At 35.5% G+C, this 20,347-nt stretch overlaps 1 protein-coding gene across 1 annotated transcript in view; it reads left to right on the top strand.

Moving 5' to 3' along the window:
- The window catches only part of LOC126830167 (multidrug resistance-associated protein 1), a 44,980-nt gene extending 25,601 nt beyond the window's left edge, over window positions 1–19,379 (top strand). The window contains exons 18-30 of the mRNA XM_050560466.2: window positions 69–258; window positions 1,265–1,361; window positions 1,596–1,728; window positions 2,822–3,053; window positions 4,268–4,578; window positions 5,550–5,749; window positions 6,613–6,730; window positions 7,678–7,779; window positions 8,126–8,272; window positions 8,730–8,888; window positions 11,205–11,371; window positions 14,138–14,332; window positions 15,182–19,379. Coding sequence (XP_050416423.2) covers window positions 69–258; window positions 1,265–1,361; window positions 1,596–1,728; window positions 2,822–3,053; window positions 4,268–4,578; window positions 5,550–5,749; window positions 6,613–6,730; window positions 7,678–7,779; window positions 8,126–8,272; window positions 8,730–8,888; window positions 11,205–11,371; window positions 14,138–14,332; window positions 15,182–15,293 — 2,163 coding nt within the window. The 3' untranslated portion in view covers window positions 15,294–19,379. The remainder of the gene's footprint in view (window positions 1–68; window positions 259–1,264; window positions 1,362–1,595; window positions 1,729–2,821; window positions 3,054–4,267; window positions 4,579–5,549; window positions 5,750–6,612; window positions 6,731–7,677; window positions 7,780–8,125; window positions 8,273–8,729; window positions 8,889–11,204; window positions 11,372–14,137; window positions 14,333–15,181) is intronic.
- Window positions 19,380–20,347: the final 968 nt, after the last annotated feature.

The raw sequence follows: 20,347 nt of genomic DNA on the forward strand, positions 1-20,347 counted from the left end.
CTCACATAATAGATAAAATATAATGTCATTTACTAATGAAATTCTGTTTCATGTTTTTCACTTTTTAGACAAGAATTTTAGTAACACATGGTGTGCATTGGTTACCGATGGTAGATAATATTGTGGTTGTTATAGATGGAGAAATTTCAGAAGTTGGATCCTACGATGAATTATTAAGTCATAATGGGGCATTTGCTCAGTTTTTAAAGACATATCTAACCGAAGGAGCTGAATCGGAGGAGGATGAAGACCCTGATAGTAAGTTGTTCTGTAACTGAGTGAAATCTTGCACACAGTTAAAGCAACCGTGCATGGTTTGCATTTTGGTCAATCTGATTAAAACACAGATCCTATTTCGTTTCGTTTTTTATAGTTCACAATTTTGTTTTATTTGTCTGCACTACACTAGGATCTGGAAGAGTTGTTATATAACCTGCGTTCTGGATGGCATTAGGGATTAGCCAATGAAACCATCTGTTACGGCTACTTCTTGGCATGCGATGCACGGAACTGTTGGTTAACCACTAGAAACGTCAACGCTGATTGATTAATCAATGTCTGATATCATAGGGTCAAAAGCTGTTCATACGACCTCTGACGCAACCTTTTGCTACAACATGTCAGATCTTCATGTAGTGTAAGCCATTGAAAGTATTAAAAATCAAAACGAAATAGAGATGGCATTTTGAGGAAAATAAATTTCTCACGGCTTAATCCATGTAATTTGCAGTCAGATTGATTAATTAACATTTAATTAAGAAAAAAAATCAATACATCAACTCTAGGTAATCTCCTGACTTGGATTCAGTTGGATTAATGATTCCATGAAAACAATGGTGGCGATCATGTTTAAATTCCCCTCAGAGTCTTTCATAATCAGGAACTTCTTGCGACTCTGTATTGCAAGAATTTATTGAAATTCGTGGAACATTAATGGCATCAGGCAATATTTACAACTTTACACAATATCTGTCACATTTGAAGGACCTTGACCATTAACAGATTTTTGGACTTAAATAAAGTTTAGAAATTATAGAAATTGGCGTACTGTAGTATTTATTTATAATTCATTAGTTTATTGAATATTATCTTTGAATAGAATCTCGGCCATTATATAAATTTTCATTGAAATAAAATGAGGATTAAATCATTTTAATGCATTTTTGAATCCTATTAAAGTCTTTTATTCTTGCCTTGATTCACCCATTTCATGATGGTCGTAATTTCATTGTCTGATAAATCTCTTTATTTAAAATATTTTCAGTCCAACAGATAAAAAGTAAGATACTTGAGAGAGTTGATTCCGTTACGTCTGATGGTGCCACATCCGCAGATGAAAAAGAGCGAAAAAGAAAATTAAGGTTGGTTTTACAAGTTTTTTTTATTTTTTTTATGTTTTACAAAAGTAATTTTATGTTTTACAAAAATAAAGGGTTATAATTTTTAAGTTTCTAAAGTTTTTAAAAATTATATTTATTTTTTATTTACCTCAATTGTTTATTTTTATATATATTTTTTTTTTGCAAAAATAAGAATGTGTTTAATATTACGGTATCATTTGATAAATTGCTTTGGGTGTTTTTATTTTTTATCAGTTTAACAAAATCACCGGAAAAACTAATCAGACAGAGAAGTCGAATATCGGAAACTATTCCAGAAATACCCAAAGATAAAATACCAAAAGAAGGCGAAAGATTAATTTTAGACGAAAAATCAGAAACTGGAAAAGTAAGTTTGATTTGACAGCACTGTTAGTAAAAAGCCATATGTCGTTATCTAAAGAAAAAGTAGATAATAGGGGGGAGGGTCACATTAATTTCAATATTTAGGGCAATCTAATTACATATTCATATTTTATGAAATGAAATGGGGTTTAACGTCCTACTGTTTTGCTCTGAACTGGGCTAATGAAGATGGGCATACGCCATACAGTGTGCTATGAGGGAAATTTTGCCCGGACAGTGGCACTATGGCCTACTCTTATATCGAATTCCAACTGCCAAGGGATCTTTTATGTACACAGGACCTCGGTTTTTCGTATAATCATCCGAATGACTAGACAACTGTTCTTGTCAGGCCCTCCGTCCTGCATCACTGACAAGGGGGAACCACACAGGAAAATCTGCCATATTTTATGAGTATATGTTTATTCATTGTGGCCCACAATCCAAATTTATGAGAAGTCAATTTTAGTCACAACAGTATGTGACTTTTGATTCAATTCGGTTTGATAACATTGTGGTGTGAATTAAATTTACAACTACTTCTTTCATTTGTTTTTCACCTGTATTTACCAGTGTTGACTGACTGACAGTGAAATCGACAAGGTGTAGAAACTACCTGTCAGTCAATTAACAATTTAAAGAATAAATACAGTTAAAGGGGCGTTATTGGAGGTTAGATAAAGAGTTGACAGTTCTTGTTAGAAAAATTTAAAAAATTGATAACATAAATAGAGTATGCTGAAAATTTGAGGCCTCGATCATCATTACTAAAGTCGGTATGATAAAAAACAAAGTCTCTATTATCCATTTTTACATTTAATTATTTTTCAAAAAATATTTTCCAATCTGCTAAATATTGCAAGCTAACGGTGACATCGAGAGTTGATTATGGCCTGGATAAGTTAATAAAGGTCTAATTAATAATTCATATAATATTTCAGGCCTAAAGAAAGACCTGTAATAGGCAGATTTAGCTCTTGCATAATGTATGTTTAAATTATGTGGAAATAATAAGAAATAAAAAAAAATGGAATAATGCTAAAAATGAATAAATTAATATTACTAATCTAGAACATGATGTATATTTTTTATTACAGGTACATCTATCAGTATTTGTAGATTATATTAGAGCTGTTGGTTTCTTAGCAGCCTTTTTTATTATATTACTGTACGCTCTCTATCAGGCAGCTAGCGTCTATTCTAGCGTTTGGTTAAAAGATTGGACGGCTGATCCACTGTTAGCCAATAGAAGTATAGCAAATACCACCAAATATCAGGACAAGAATGCCTTGTATCTTGGAGTTTATGGTGCTTTGGGTGTTGGACAAGGTAAGATCGACTTGAAGTGTTTTCTTTGAATATTGGGGGGGGGGGGGGGTGGATGGCTGAATGGCTAGCACGTGCGCGCTGTACCATTAAGTCTGTCATTGAGTCAACTGGCGTGGTTTTGATTCCCCGGTTGTACGTGACAAGGAATACGGTCGTCTGTCCAACCTTGTGGGTTTTCTCCGGGCCCTCTGGTTTCATGGCACCGCTAAAGAGCCCTACGCACAAGCGAATTATGGAAATAAAACTGAACCATATGTTAGTCCTGAAATGACGAGGTTGGACAGGTGACCCTACTCCTTGTCGCGTACAACCGGGAATCGAAACCACTCCAGTTTACTCAATGACAGACCTTATGATGCAGCATGCACACGCTAACCATTTGGCCATCCCCCCCCTCCCCATGTCAAAACAGTTGAAATAAACTATTTTTTATGAATCAAATCGCATACACAACAAAGTTAACATAGATTATTTAAAACATCTTAATTTATTTTCCGTGTTTGATTGGATGACTCCCTGAAATAGATGCCCAGAGTTGTCTCCACCTCTACCGGTGTCACTGCATGAATGGGAAGTGTATTGAGATGAGGATATTAAAGTAGTTCTGATAATATTATATTTACTATACTATTATCACACATCAGTGTATCAATTATAGTCCATCTGATAATACTTAAAAAAAAAAATCTCCATCTGTCTTGAAAAACTCACCTTGTTAGTCTCAGAATTAACAGTCTACTGGTAGTTTTCCTGAACAAATACCCAATTAGTCTCAGAAATACTGTATTATAATCTATACTTTATCTATATATATATTTGTGACTGTCGTTTTCTGTCTGTCTGTCTGTTCGGGGTTGGCGGCTACACTAGGTCTGCCCCGAATCTGAAATTTGGGGTATAGGGGTAGCTCGGACCGGGGAGTAACATAGGCCAGGTGACGTTAGTCTACCACTTCCGGTTTCGGAGTTATGACCCCCGAGCGAATGCCGGTCTGTTCGGGGTTGGCGGCTACACTAGGTCTGCCCCGAGTCTGAAATTTGGGGTACAGGGGTAGCTCGGACCGGGGAGTAACATAGGCCTGGTGGCGTTAGTCTACCACTTCCGGTTTCGGAGATATGACCCCCGAGCGAAGCCGGGTATCCTGCTGGTTTATAAATAATGTATCCTGTTATTATGTTTTTATATATTAATCAGGTGTTCTTTCTTCATTTCAGCTATCTTTGTGTTGGCGTATGCCTTAATAGCCTCGGTTCGATTTATCAGAGCTGCTGGCGAACTTCACTTCCGGATGTTGGCTAACATTTTACGATCTCCCATGTCCTTTTTTGACACGACACCTGTAGGAAGAATCGTAAACAGATTTTCAAGGGATGTGGAAACTGTTGATAATAATTTACCATCGTTGTTTAGAAGTTGGTTGAATACTGTATCAGGTGTGTTGAGTACCCTGATAGTTATCAGTTATTCAACTCCACTGTTCTTAGTTCTGGTTATACCACTAGGTATTCTCTACTGGCTAATACAGGTAAATATTCACCTTGGAACACATGAAAACATAGCGGCACACCTGGCTAAATATATATGAAAAAATATAAGAATTTTGCAAAATAAAAACATGACAAGTCAGGCAGCATACAACCGTAGACAGAGACAAGTCATAGACACTCAAACTTAATAAAGAAAAACACAGCTATAAACTTATCAATAGACATCAGTGAATACTCAATTGGGATCACATAGTTTTTCGCATTTTCTTGGTGTGCTGTTCAAAATCCCGTGCCACACTTCCATGGCACACTGGTTGAGAATCACTGCCTTGGCTAAATGTCATCTTGTATTAATCATTGCAAGGAAAGTCGTTCGGATGAACCCAAATAAAAAGTGATCCTGTGCACATGAAAGAACCCTTGAGAGTTGGAATTCAATTGCTCCAAGTTGGAGATAATGTCAAGTTTGGCTTGAGATCTGGGGGATTAAAACACTGATCCTATTTCGTTTTGTTTTTTATAGTTCAAAATTTTGTTTTACTTGCCTTCACACCACTAGGATCTGGAAGAGTTGTTATATAACAGGCGTTCTAGTTGATGTGAGGAATTAGTCCATTAAACGGTCTGTTACGCCAAACTCTTGGCATGCTCTGCTGATTGATTAATCAATGTCTGATGTCATAGGTCAAATGCCACTCGTATGACCCCTCCCGGTACAACTTGTCAGATTTTTACGAAACGAAATATAGATCTGTATTTTGATCAGATTGAGAAGCTCTGAGACAATATGTCTGCTCATATATGTGTAGGATAAGAGTGGAGTGAGGCCAAAATGGTGGCAGTGCTTTGCACATTTGTTTGTTTCACGTTATTTTAAAATATGCTCTGGGGTGGGGGGATTCTAGGGCGGATACTTACCTACCTTAACTGTAAAACAGAGCATATTTTTACCTTGTATATATCGCAATTGTAAAATGAAATGATTATATATATGTTCCTTGTATTTCAGAGATTTTATGTTCCAACATCAAGACAGTTAAAACGATTAGAATCTACAACACGTTCACCTATTTATACTCACTTCGGTGAAACGATTGCTGGTGCGTCCACTGTCAGAGCTTACGGTTGTACACAAAGATTTATAGATGAATCACAATCAAGAGTAGATAAAAATTTAGTATTTTATTTTGCCGGTATTGCCTCCAACAGGTGAAATTTAAATTTTGTTTAAACAATATTTTATTCTTTTGATTTATTTGGGGCATGCACATAAAATAACCCTAGACAGTTGGAATTTCGGAATAAGAGTAGACCGTAGTGCCGCGATGCGGGCAACATTTTCCTCATAGCACACTGTATGGCATATGCCCGTCTTCATTAGCCCATTAGAACGCTCTAACCCCAATTTCATTTCATTAATTTATCTGGATTGAACAATATGTTACAAGTAAATAAGTTCGTTTTCTCCAATATCTTTAGAATTATAAATATCGTTCATTCCTTCGATTCATGAAACTGTTTTGAGTGCAGCTGAATTTTCTATTAGATTAAATTTGTTTATGAAAAACACCAGTTCAAATGATATTAACCTTTTCTTCATGACATAATTTAAGTTTAGATCAAAGAAGTATTTAAGAATTATAACCAAGTTTTTATGTGATTGGATTGAAATGGGGTTGTATATTGTCCATCCGTTTGTCCAGTGGTCCGCAATTGCTTGTGGATACTTTAGTGACTTCAGTTATAATCCAATTAACTTGAAATTTTGATATTGTGTTTATGTTCATGAAATGAAGAAGACTACTGCTATTCAACATAGTCTGATAGTTACTGTTGGAGTTTTTGTCCTTGACCATTTGAAAAACCTTGTGGATACACTAGATGATAATGTTATCATTCTGTTGCCTGTGGACCCTCATTCGATTAACTTGCAATTTATATGCAGTGTTTGTATTTTTTTTTTTAGACAAATTAGACTATTGACTTCCAACGGTATCTGTTAACTAGAATGACTAAAGTTTCCTGGCAACCTATCTTTTTGTTAGCTATAAGATCATATTTGAATATTTCAGGTGGTTAGGATTTAGATTAGAATTTTTAGGAAGTTTAGTGGTATTAGCTGCTGCTATGTTTGCCGTTGTATCTAATGATAGTGGTATTGTTGGTTTGTCTGTATCATATGCTCTACAGGTAAGTCTTTATGTATATAATAAATATGTATCATAATTATCTAGTTCTTTAACTTCTTTATTATTACTTCTTTCTGTCATTGAGTCAACTGGCGTGGTTTCGATTCCCCGGTAGTAGGATCACCTGTCCAATCTCGTAAGTTTTCTCCGAGTCCACCGATTTCCTCCCACTGCTAAAGACCCCTACGCACAAACGAATTATTAAATAAATGTTAGTCCCGAAATGACCTAGTTTGTGTCAAGTGGACATTAAACCGCATTTCTCTTCCTCTCTCACAAATTTGTTTCAAAAGAATAAAGTTAGAGGTGTCATTTGACAAGTGTTCTTCTTGACTGATTACTTCACTTTAGAGATCAAACTTTCACACTATTGTCCCACGTAGTTGACAAGGAATTAAAAATTTATATCGCTTGCAGAGAATGATAAATGGTGGGAAATTCTCAATTTATTTTGGACTGTTAATCCTTTTAGAGATTCAACTTTCACAATATTGTAGTTTACAATGGATTCAAAATTTCTCAGATAATAGAATGATCTGTTGTACTGTACACTAGATGTTTTAACATCAGATCACATGTATTATTGTGCACTTGGGGGTGTAACACAAAGGTGGCAATAAACAAATTAATACACAAAGTTGTATCACATAATTATATCCTAAGAAACACACAATGACACAACGAAAATGAGACTTTAATAATAATAATAGGCCAACACATAATAAAATGTATGTGAATATATAACAGTAGCCTGTAAATCAATTGTAGTTGACAACGGATTAAAAGTACCTAAAATGGCGTGATCAAGGACTTTAAGGTTAAATTGTTGAAATTCTAATTTTATGACCTGTAGATTGACTAACAGTTAAGTTCTTGAGTTGGTTAAAATGCCTCAAAAGGGGATCAGTGGCTTTCATTAAAATATTTGATGTTATTTTTGTTAATTAGGTGACGGGTTCATTAAACTGGATGGTGAGAATGACAAGTGATTTAGAGACTAACATCGTATCGGTAGAAAGAATGAAGGAATATTCTGAAACTCCAACAGAGGTATGAAAAACACTTCTTTAAACTTTAAACATTTGCAGTAATCCATATATTTTGATAAAAATCAGTAATTGAATACAATCGATTACGTCTAGAAATCAGGCAACAAATGTGTAAGGCACATGGTCAAGGGACATATCTTTATATAAAATTATTCACAACAATTTCATATTTTCAGGGATGTGTATTTCATATTTTCATCATTTGTCTTTATAAGATTATTCACCATAATTTCATAGTTTTATAAATGGTATATTTTATTCACAATGATTTAACAATCAATGGTGTATATAAGATTATTCACAATGATTTCATATTTTTATAAATGATGTATTTTATTAATGTACAGGCAGCGTGGATATTACCGTTTAGACGTCCACCTGCAGGCTGGCCAGGTCAGGGTGCTGTTAATTTTGTGAATTATATGACTCGATACAGACCTGGTCTAGATCTCGTACTGAAGGGAATAAGCTGTGAATTACTTCCAGGTCAAAAGGTAACTAACTTTTATAACATACTTTGTTTATTAATATATAAGAACACTATTGTATTCAGAAAATAAAATAGGGTTTGATGTCCTAGTGTTCTGCACCATCCAGACTAATCAAGACAGACATACACCATGTAGTGTGATACAAGAGACATTTTGCCCTGACAGTGGCGCTATGCCCTACTCCTATGTTGAATTTCTACTGTCAAGAGTTGATTTACATTCATGCCAATATGTTCACAGGGCCTCTGTTTTTGTCCCACCTGAACATCTAGAAACTAACTGTTCCTTGCAAGCCCCTTCCATCTCTTGCAAAATGTGGGCGTATCTGGCATGGCAACTGCTTGTTATTTTGGGGGGTTTTATCTGCTAAAATCTTCCCAAAATTATTTGATTTCATTTGTTAAATGGATAAAAATGTCTTCTATATGAAACGAGTGTAATGAATTGTGAATTTTACTAGGTTGGAATTGTGGGTAGAACTGGAGCGGGTAAATCATCGTTAACTGTAGCCTTGTTCCGTCTGATAGAATCAGCAGGTGGAAGTATCGTTATTGATGGACAGAAGATCAGTGATATGGGTCTACACGACTTACGTTCAAAACTTACCATCTTACCACAGGTAAATATTTTACATTGCTAGGGTGACCCATGCACTGTACAGAAATACAGTCCACCGCTGATAGTTAGAGACTACCACTGAAGCGTGCACAATCGCCGTGCCAAGACCAACTTTCTGACAGTATGATACTATAAATAGCCATGGCACGTGCAATTCTCTACAGCCGTAAAAAATTTATTGTTGACGATTTTGAATAGCAGTAAAATTAAGCCTCTTGGTTATTACAGCAGATTTAGAAATTACGTTTGTTTCATTTTTTAAATCGCTTTATCATTAACTGTACCCTTAAGAGCGGCATGTTTTGGTTTAGTACAAATAATATTTCTGAAACACTCGGGTTAGACAGGAACATGATACTAGCAGTAGTTTCATTTTACTTTTACAAGCTTCTTAAAACGATTGTTGAGCTACCTAACGTGCTTATTTCTAAATTCAATTTCTTGTTCTAGCTTTCTGTTATGTTTCGTAAAAAAGTAGTCTTGATTATCCCAACCTGTCAATCAGCCTTAGAATGGTCGATAGACTGGTTAAGCGAGACTAATTTCAAAACAAGGGCACGTAACCTATCTTTTACTCAAAAGTGTCTGGATGTTATGGACGACACTTGGAACCAGTTTTCATTCTATTATTTATAGGTGATTAATGGTCATAGCTTATTAAGTACAACATGATCGTTTATTTAGTGACTATAATTGTGTGAAACTGATTTGAGGCTTGGCATATATATAAATATTGTGGCGTAATTGTCAAGATATATGGAGATATTTATTTATGGTGGGTCACCCTAACATTGCTACAATAATAAACAATCTTCAAACACCCATAACTTAGCTCAGAATAAAGTCATTTGAATGAAATTTTCAATGTATTCATTTTGCATTATCATAGGAAGAACAGTAAGCTCTTTATCTAAATCTTAAACAAACATTATACAAGAGCTAAATCTGTCTATTGCAGGTATTTCTTTAGGCCTGAAATGCTATATAATCTATTAATTAGACATTTATTAACAAAACAAGACCATAATTAACTCTCGATGGTATCGTTAGCCTGCGATCTTTAGTAGATTATGAGCCGATTTACTGCATAACTTTCCTTAACGATTTAATGATTAAATGGATAATCGAGACTATGCTGTTTATCGTACTGACTTTAGTAATGATGATCGAAGCTGGGCGGAAATTTTAATCGCTTAGTTCTCGGTTGCTGGTGAATCAATTTGAATGAAATTTTCAGCAAATTGCCTTTACATTATCTAGTTTTTAACTATTATAGTGAGAACTGCCAACTCGTTATCAAATCACCCATAATGTATCTTTAAATAATGGATCTTTAAAGAGATAGTTTCATATTTTCTTAGAAAGTCAAAACATGATTATTTCTATATCTGTTGTTTAAAGGACAATATTGGTGCCAGTCATTATCACATATGTGTTAGAGCTGGTTAAACACATTCCAAATATACTTTTACCCCATAGATCATTGCTACGATAGCTGAGTAATACAGGTTTCCCGTATCGGAAGTGACGAACGCCAAAGGAAAACACGAGTCACCGCTCTATATAACTGACTGAAGCGACGAGTGATAACAGATACACGGCCGAATTTCTGCTCACTTATAATTCCTTTGAAGACCAACAGTTGTTGTGTGAGACTGTGAGAGGATATCTGACAATTCATAAAAAGAATTGACTGCCACTAGATAAGAGAACACGAAAGAAAAACAGAAAAAGTCTGTGCATTACCATGTTTTTATAAGGTACAGAATGAATATAAACAAGGGAATGTACGGACTATTTCTATTTTTCTTGTGTTCTCTTATCTAATGACATTCAATTACTTTATTGAATTGTCAGATATCCTCTTACAGTCCCATATAACAACTTTTGGTCATCGAAGGAATTATTAGTGAGTAGAAATTCGGCTGTGTATCTGTTATCACTCGTCGCTTCAGTCAGTTATATAGAGCAGCGACTCGTGTTTTCATTTGGCGTTCGTCACTTCCGATACGGGAAACCTGTATTGCTCAGCTATCGTAGCAATGATCTCTGTGTTAAAAATATATTTGGAATGTGTTTAACCAGCTCTAACACATATGTGATAATGACTGGCACCAATATTGTCCTTTAATAGGTTGTCAATTATACAATCATAGAAATCATTCTCCCACATAAGATTTTCAAATATATTTACTCCCCATGTATAAGACTTTATTTTAATATATTTTAAACAGTTATCGTTTTAATTATGCGGTAATGCTTGTCTGGCATGTTACCTTGCAAAAGTAGGTTAATTTATATATTATCAATATTTTAGGATCCAGTGTTGTTTTCTGGAAGTCTGCGAATGAATCTGGATCCGTTTGATAAACATACAGATGAAGAACTTTGGGTGGCACTAGAACATGCCCATCTACGTAAATTTGTCTCAGAAGTACCAGAAAAGTTGGAATATGAATGTGGAGAAGGTGGCCATAATCTGAGGTATTGTATATTATTATTATTACAGCATATTTCAGTCTGATTAAAATACAGATCTATATTTCGTTTCGTTTTTTTATACTTTCGATGGCCTACACTACATGAAGATCTGACAAGTTGTAATCGAAGGTCGTATCAGGGGTCATACAAGCGGCTTTTGACCCTATGACGTCAGACATTGATTTATCAATCAGCGTTGACGTTTCTAGTGTTTTACCCACAGTTCCGTGCATGGCACGCCAAGAAGTTGTCGTAACAGACTGTTTCATTGTCTTATCCCTCACTTCAACCAAAACGCTGATATTATAACAACTCTTCCAGACCCTAGTGTTTTAATTACATTGCAGCATATTTATTGTGCACCCCTTCACATCATGTGTTCAGGGGCACTTTACAAAGTGACAATTTAATAATAAATCTATTTAAAAAAAATCAAGGCGTGTATGTTCGCCTACATGCTTCACCGTCGCACTCGACCCCCACATATCTGGTATCAAATTAACCAGCATGACTGTGGGAATGTTTTAGGCCATCGAATTTGGGCCTTAGGCAAATTGGGCCCAAGGTGAATTAGGGGCTAGGCGAAGCCCGATAACCTGCTAGGTAGACAATAAAATATATAAAAAAACCAACAAAAGTATGTTAAAATTTGTTTATACAGTCAGTTAAAAGCTTGTAGGAAGTGGAGAGGAAGTGGGGTGTGGTTGGGGTGTTGTCGAATGTTCAACGGTGTCACTGATTACAGGTCTGTTATCTGTGCATGCCATGAGTTGATAACACAATTCTACTTGACCATGGAGTATGCAGATTTTTACAAGTTTGCACCAATTGCTAAAGAGCTTTGTATGCATGTCTATTAGTGAAATTTTGTTTTTTGGTACCAAAATACTAAAATAATTACTGGTTTATATACTATTCAAAAAAAGTAGGGGATATTTGATTTTGGGGGCATAATACTAAAATATGCAAATGACTACGAAAAAAGTCACTATAGAACCTAACAGAAGAAACATTTCCAGTTACATGTGACGCCCAAACGCACCAATAGCTACCGCATGGAAACATCAGTTTAATTGTTTTAGTGACCAGAAAACAAATTTTGATATGCGTCGGCTTACCCAAAATGAAAGGTTACGTGCCCTTGGCATGCTACAGATCGGCACAACACAGGCGGTTGTGGCGCGGACGATGAATGTTTCTCAGTCTGTCATAAGCAGGCTATGGTCCAGATACCGTGATACACAATCTGTACAGGACAGACCACGCTCGGGTCGACCAAGGGCGACAACTCAAGCCCAGGATCGATTTATCCGTACCTTGGCCTTGAGAAATCGTGTCATCACAGCAAATCAGATCAGCGCTCGTCTTCAAACAGACACTGGTGTGAGAGTGAGTGGCCAGACGATTCGGAATCGACTGCATAGGGGTCACCTTCGCGCCCGACGTCCTCGCGTGATCCCTTGTTTGAGAGATCATCACATTCAGGCAAGACGTCGTTGGTGTAGGGATCGTCAACACTGGGATAATCGACGCTGGAGCAATGTGATGTTTTCAGATGAGTCAAGGTTCACTGTTGATTTTTTGGACAGACGTAGGAGGGTGTGGCGTCGTCGAAACGAGCGCTTCCAAGACGTTAACGTCATCAGACATGATCGATTTGGGGGTGGTTCTGTTATGGTGTGGGGAGGCATCACTGTTGCTGGAAGAAAGGCTTTACATGTTGTTGCAGGGCGTGTTACAGGCCAGTACTACCGGGACAACATCTTGGCAGTCCATGTTGTGCCGTTCGCACGACGTCATGGCCGCCGTTTCATCTTCCAGGATGACAACGCAAGATGTCACAGGGCCAGGATCGTTACAGGTTACCTCCAACAACAGAACATCACCACATTACCTTGGCCAGCACTGAGTCCCGACCTCTCCCCCATCGAGCATGTCTGGGACATGCTTGGACAGAGGTTACGTCAACGTCAACAACGTCCTGCCAATGTCCAAGAACTTGCTGCTGCGTTGCAACAGGAATGGGACAATCTGGACCAAAATGACCTTAGACGTCTCATTAGGAGTATGCCACGTCGGATCAATGCTTGTTTGGCAAACAGAGGAGGATTTACCCGTTACTGACTTGGTTGTGATGCTGTGGTAACTTTGCTGTTTGACCCCGGGTATTATTTTACCCTTATAATGGTCAGTCTGTGCCTTACTTAGTCTAACGATCATTTGGAATAAATCGATGAATGTGAACTTCATTTCATTTTGTCATTTGTTTCTTCGTCAGTTTCATTAGGTGACTTTAATAACACTTAAAAATCAAATATCCCCTACTTTTTTTGAATAGTATATAACGTTTTGAAGATAGTACTCTTGTTTTTAACAAGCAAATGATAACTAAAACTCTACAGTTAAGGTATGTCTACAGTAATATAAGTAGGTAAAAATATAAACATATATAACAAGCACTTGTTAGCACCAAATTGACCTAGTTGTGTTGAGTGGATGTTAAAGATCCCCTGATAGTTGGATATTGAAATAAGATTAGATCATAGTGCCATGCCCCAGGCAGAATTTCCTTCATAGCACATGTCATGCTATATGTCTTTGTTAGCCGGGATTGGTAGAGAAAAATAGGAATGTTATACATAGAGTAACATAAAGAACTGACCCATGCATTTTGTCTTATACCTGGAAATATTCGTTCAAAATTCTGTTAATACATTTAAATGTGATTATATACTAATACAAATCCATTTCTTTTTCTTTTTTTTTCAGTGTTGGTCAGCGCCAGTTGGTATGTTTAGCGAGAACTCTTTTACGTAAAACTAAGATATTAGTTTTAGATGAAGCTACAGCAGCTGTTGATATGGAAACCGATGACCTCATTCAACAGACAATAAGAACAGAATTTAAAGATTGTACAGTGTTAACGATAGCTCATAGATTAAATACTATCATGGACTATGACAGGTTAGTGTATCTGAAGAATTTTTATTATATCCATCAGTAATTGCAGTTGTAAATGTTTCAAGCACCAGTCAGGTGTACTGTGGGGTGGGGGGGGGGGGGGTGGATGGCCGAATAGTTAGTGTTTGCACACTGCATCATAAGGTCTGTCATTGAGTCAACTGGCATGGTTTCGATTCCCCAGTTGTGTGTGACAAGGAGTAGGGTCGCCTGTCCAACCTCGTGGGTTATCTCCGGGTCCTCTGGTTTCCTCCCACTACTAAAGACCCCTAGGCGAAAGCAAATTATTGAAATAAAATTGAACCATATGTTAGTCACGAAATGACCTAGTTTGTGTCTAGTAGATGTTAAACCCCATCTCTCTCTCTCTCTCAGATGTGCTGTTCGTTCCTTAGTTAGTTTGGCTTAACATCTGTTTTTCACTTAGAGTTAAATCGGTGACATCAGGAGTGCCAATTAAGTCATATGGATTTTTTTTATATACCTCACATTTCAATGTTGACCATATACTGTCCTCGCCAATGTCCGTTGGTCTGTTGTCCACATTTGCTTGTGGACTCAAGGGGCTGGAAATTAATGTTTTTAGGTTCATGAAATGAAGAATCCTATTTCCGATAACTGGAGTAGCTAAAGTTATCATGATTACCGACACATGTATTGCATAATCTATGTTAGGAAGAACTAAATTTGAGTTATTTCTGATAATTACTTCATGGGTTGATTTTGGTGTCCTTTAATTATCTTCAAGATAAATGTGTGACAGCCTATGTTTTGTTACCTACCAACCCATCTTCAAATATTGTTATTATTCTTCTCAAACAACATAATATTATAATTGTTCTTTTATTTCAGAATCATAGTGTTAGATCAAGGCAATATCAAAGAATTTGATGCACCAACTACTTTACTACAAAATAAAAACAGTAGTTTTTATAGCATGGCAAAAGATGCTGGCTTGGTTTAAAGCAAAATGGCAAATCGTTTTTTATATCATCAGTTATATCATTCTAAATCATACATCCAAATCTTGATTTGTCATATTTTAAATCATAGAATAGGACTGATAGAACTTTTTTATATAGATGAATGATGCATAGAAATAGTAACCCAAGGGTTGTTGCCATGGAAACTAACATTTGTAGTGCAGATTTGTTTTTTTTTAATTATTTTTTTTTTAATTATACTTCATAAAAAAAAAATGAAAAAAAAAAAATATGTTGGTCACGTCAAAAATGGGATTATCTAAACAATCTCAGGTTATTGTTATTAGAACCTCTACTAAAGACAAATTTCAATGTAGATTTATTCCGAACTTTGTATTATTAGTTTTTGTTCTGTGTTGTTGATTTGATATATTGGCCTGTTCATGTAACATTGTTTACAACATAATATCTATACTAATATTTGTGACAGTCTGTTCAGGGTTGGAAGTTACACTGGAGCTGTCCCGAGGCTGAAATTAGGTGTAATGGGGTAGCTTGGACCAGGGAGTAACACAGGTCCTGTGCCGTTAGCCTACTGCTTCCAGTTTCGGAGTTATACTACTTTCAACCCATGCAGCGCCGGGTCATCCGCTAGTGTGAAGATAAAACTAGTGAAACTTTTCTCTTTTATATTAAGATTTCTATGAAAAAGAATTGTTTTTAATAATCATATCATTTATAATTATTCATAATGAGAAGTACCGGTATTACTATCTATTTTTTAAATGGCTATATCAGAAAGTCTCAAAACAAGATAGATGCACTTGTTTAAATATATTTGTATTTTAATTATATATTATTTTTGTGAGCACTATAAACAAAACCACAATTTATATGATAAACGAACACTTGTCCGTACACATATAGCACAACATTTCGATAAGTGTTCTCATATTGTTACTGAGGGGTTGGATGGCTAAATGGTTAGCATGTGCACATTGCATCATTAGGTCTGTTATTGAGTCAACTGGCATGGTTTTGATTCCCTACTTATACATGACAAGGAGTAGAGTTGCCTGTCCAACCTTGTGGGTTTACTCCGGGTCCTCCACTTTCCTCCCACTGCTAAAGACCCCTACACACAAGCGAATTATTGAAATAAAATTGAACCAAATGTCAGTCCCGATATGACCTAGTGTGTGTTGAGTGGACGTTAAACTCCATCTCTCTCCCTCTCCCTCGTTACTAACTTATCATTTGTGCTTGATAACAATATGAAAGAATACTTGTCAAAGACATCGTGCTATATGTGTATAAACCAGTGATTGTTTTCCATATAAATTGTGTTGTGTATTTTATTGTATGTACTTAAATGATTAATGGAAGTCCAACAGATGAAACAGATCTGATTGGATGATATACATTTAAAAATCGGACAAGATGACCTAACTTGTTGCACTCAAATATTTATCAGGGTAAAAATTGAATATAGTTTGTGATCTATTGATTGTATTATTGATTTTATCAATCCATTTCATTCTCATTGTAATATCAACAAGATTTTATATTTTATCATGAAAAGATGGGTTGCGAGGTAACGAAACATACACCCACAGCAGCTAAGTTGTCAGGGCAGTCAACAAGGATTGTCGCATATTTTTTTCATTTGTTAGTAAGGAGAACGTTTACAACACATTAAAATCTTACTACAATAATAACCCATTAAAGATACATTGTGGGAGATATTTATAGAGAGTTGGCCATTCTTGCTATAACAGTTCAAAAGTAGATGATGAAAGAAGAATATATTGAAAAATTCAGTCAAATTAATTTATTCTGAACATAGTTATCATCGTTGTAATATTTGCCTAGAAATGGTAGCGAAATGTGTCTTCACCTTCGCCGAACGTTTGATTGACAGGCGTTGACTCCACCTACATATCTCGATTATCAAGTAAAGTTTTCAGTGGCATACGGAAACGCTTTACAGCGGCCTCGCTAAGTACACTCTATCATTAAGCCTCGATCTAACTGACGTATTTTCATCAGGTTACCCCTTATCTGATTTAATCAATTAGTGAAATCCTATTTAAATCCGAGCTGTAGCCGAGCCATCCGTGGGTCTACAGAGTTGATATTGGTCTTGTTGTTTAAATAAAGGTCTAATTTATAATTTCTATAACATCTGAAGCCTAAATTAAGACTTGCAATAATCAGATTTAGCTCTTGCATAATGCATGTTTAAGTAATTATCAGAAATCATTAGAATATGTTTCATAACCTTGAACAATTTATATTAACTTTAGCCTCTAGAGCATCCACAGGTTTTTTCAATTATCGGAAATTGTTGAAAATAAATAGGATCCTTCGTCTCATGACCTTTAACAATGTTTATAAATTTAAAGTCAATCAGATATTGTCTTTAAGTTAAGTGGCATGGTTTTATTTCCACGCTTGTAAGGTCACCTGTCCTTCCATTGCTAAAGATCCCTACACTCAAGTTAATTATAGAAATAAAATTGAAACATGTTAGTCCCAAAATGATGTTAAACCCCATTTCTCTCTCTGAGTGGAATGGAAGCATATATAAGCCAATTATATTCCATTTAGAAATCCAACTCTCACAATGCTCCAGATCGCAAGGGATTCACAGTCCATTAAACGATGATCCTGGACATCATATCCTGGACATCATATCCTGGACAAAAGTCCAAAAGAAATTTGAAATTTCGCTAATAATATACCTCTCATATTTTTTTTAGATTTACATATTACTCTAATACATTTGTTGTTTTGATACAGAAATATATTAACTAGTGCCAAGTAATTCCATTTGTTCATGCACATGGTTGTAATTAGTTTTATTTTCTCAAGCTGTAACATAATTCTTTGATTCTCAAGTGTCAAATTTTCTTCTTTTTTTTTTTTTTTGGCATCAATTTTAGACTTGTGTGAGATTTTGATTTTGCCATGAAACTGCTCATTTGTTTTGATCAATGTATATATATATATATATATATATTTAGATCATTTGTTTTGGTTTTGCTCACGATTTTTATATGCATTTAATTTGTGCTTGAAAACTTAGCGAATCGTCACGCTATGTAGAATAAATCTGTGATTGTATTCCATAGGCCTATAAATGGGCCTTGTGTATTTAAATATAAATGTGTATTGTCATCCCGTCCGTCCACAATAACTTGTGAATGAAGACTTTGCCGATCAGAGTTCTTAAAAATTTGCAGGAATTGTGCTTTGGGCCAAAAGAATTTTTCATTCGCTAATTGTGGACTGTGGAGTTATCTACCCATATGAAAGCTTGTGAATGCGATACAGGACTAAGTTCACAACAGGATTAAAATCTGAGTGACCTTGTTAAAAAAGATTCCTATTGATTTGTAGAAATTATTTGTTACCATGCATGTACATAATAACAGTTTCTTAAGCTTATACAATTTTCTTATTTATATTCAAACTAATAAAATGATATAACAATGTATATTTAAAGGGACAACAACACTCTTACTGGCTTGACAGCTCCAGAAAATAAAAAATAGCCCTATTCTAAGTACTAGATGTGTTAGTGTCCTACCTGTTGTGTAAATTATCCATTAAATCCTATTTTACTTGTCCAGAGGGTTCAAAAATATTTTTAAATCCAAGTCACATTTGAAAAGCTTTACGTCAGGCTTTTCAAATCATTTAGTTGAATTTTTCCAATTTTTTAAATTAGGTGTGTTAAGATGAAATTTGTATCATCAATTAATTGGAATATTGTAAAATAGTACAATTTGTTTACTAGAATAAAGATTGGGACATATTATTCAGTTACAACAAGAGTGGTATTGAGCCTTTAAAAAAACCCATTTGTTGTGTTAAATGGTTGTGATAATAGATGATATATAGCCGAATCTTGGGTGATTTAAACAACAGATTACTGGAAATAAGACAGATTCTATGGAATATAATTACTAAGCTCGTTAATGGTATACCATAGAATGGTGTCCAATGTATTTCCAGTTCAATGGTTAAATTCTAATTAAATAGTTTTTTTTAAAGAGATAACTTATAATATTTACATTATTAATACATATTAAAATTATATACAAAATAAAGTTTATATAAAGAAATAAAATGAGTTTTAATGTTCATTTGATGCAAGAGAAATGGGGTTTAACATCCATTCAACATAAACTAGGTCATTTAGGGACTAACATATGGTTCAATTTTTGCTTCAATAATGCACTTGTGCGTAGGGGTCTTTAGCAATGGGAGGAAACCGGGGAATCGAAAAGCATGAAACTGGACTCAACGACAGCTAAACGTTGTTTTCACGTGCATGCATTAAACCATTAGACCACCCAACCCCCTCCTTTTATATGCCTATCTTCATTAGCCAGATATGTCCTTTTAATGCACCAAACTGGGTAATGAAGATGGGCGTATGCTGTGCAGTATGTGTGCTATGAGATAATTTTATCTGGAGTGTTTCTGTCTACTCTTCATAGAAAATTCCAGTAGTTTAATTTTTTTTATGAGCATGCCAAGGAGGGGTGGGTTAACTTTGTTTTTTTGTCCGATCCCAACCACTGGGCACTTTTTCGCTGCCAAGCCTTCCTTCGTGCGCCACTACTAGGGAAACCATACTGGCGAAACCAGAACAAAACCGCAAGGAATTATCTAAAGAAGATTCTTGTCCGAAGCCCCATTAGAATTCAGGAAATGGGATCGCAGTTAAAATTGCATTTGAGTGATGACCAAGAATAATAGATTGACTTTCCATAGTTCATTGACAATGTCGATAGTGACGTTTTTTACGGTTAATGCTTAATGATAAGGCCAGCTCAATTTTTCGTCATAGTTCCAAGGGCGTTGATTTGTCATAACTTTTTTTTTTTGGGGGGGGGGGGGCGGACAAACCCTGTAACATTTCATTACCAAACGAAACAAATAATTACGAACAGTTTACTGTACCAGTGTTATTTCGATGAAGGCTGTAACTAGGGGTAATATGATGACAATATGGAAAATTGACTACCTACATCAAAGCTGCATAAATATATGAAGTTAAGTGAATCGTTCTACGATCTAGACT

Source organism: Patella vulgata, chromosome 8 (genome assembly GCF_932274485.2).
Source record: "Patella vulgata chromosome 8, xgPatVulg1.2, whole genome shotgun sequence".
NCBI lineage: Eukaryota > Metazoa > Mollusca > Gastropoda > Patellidae > Patella > Patella vulgata.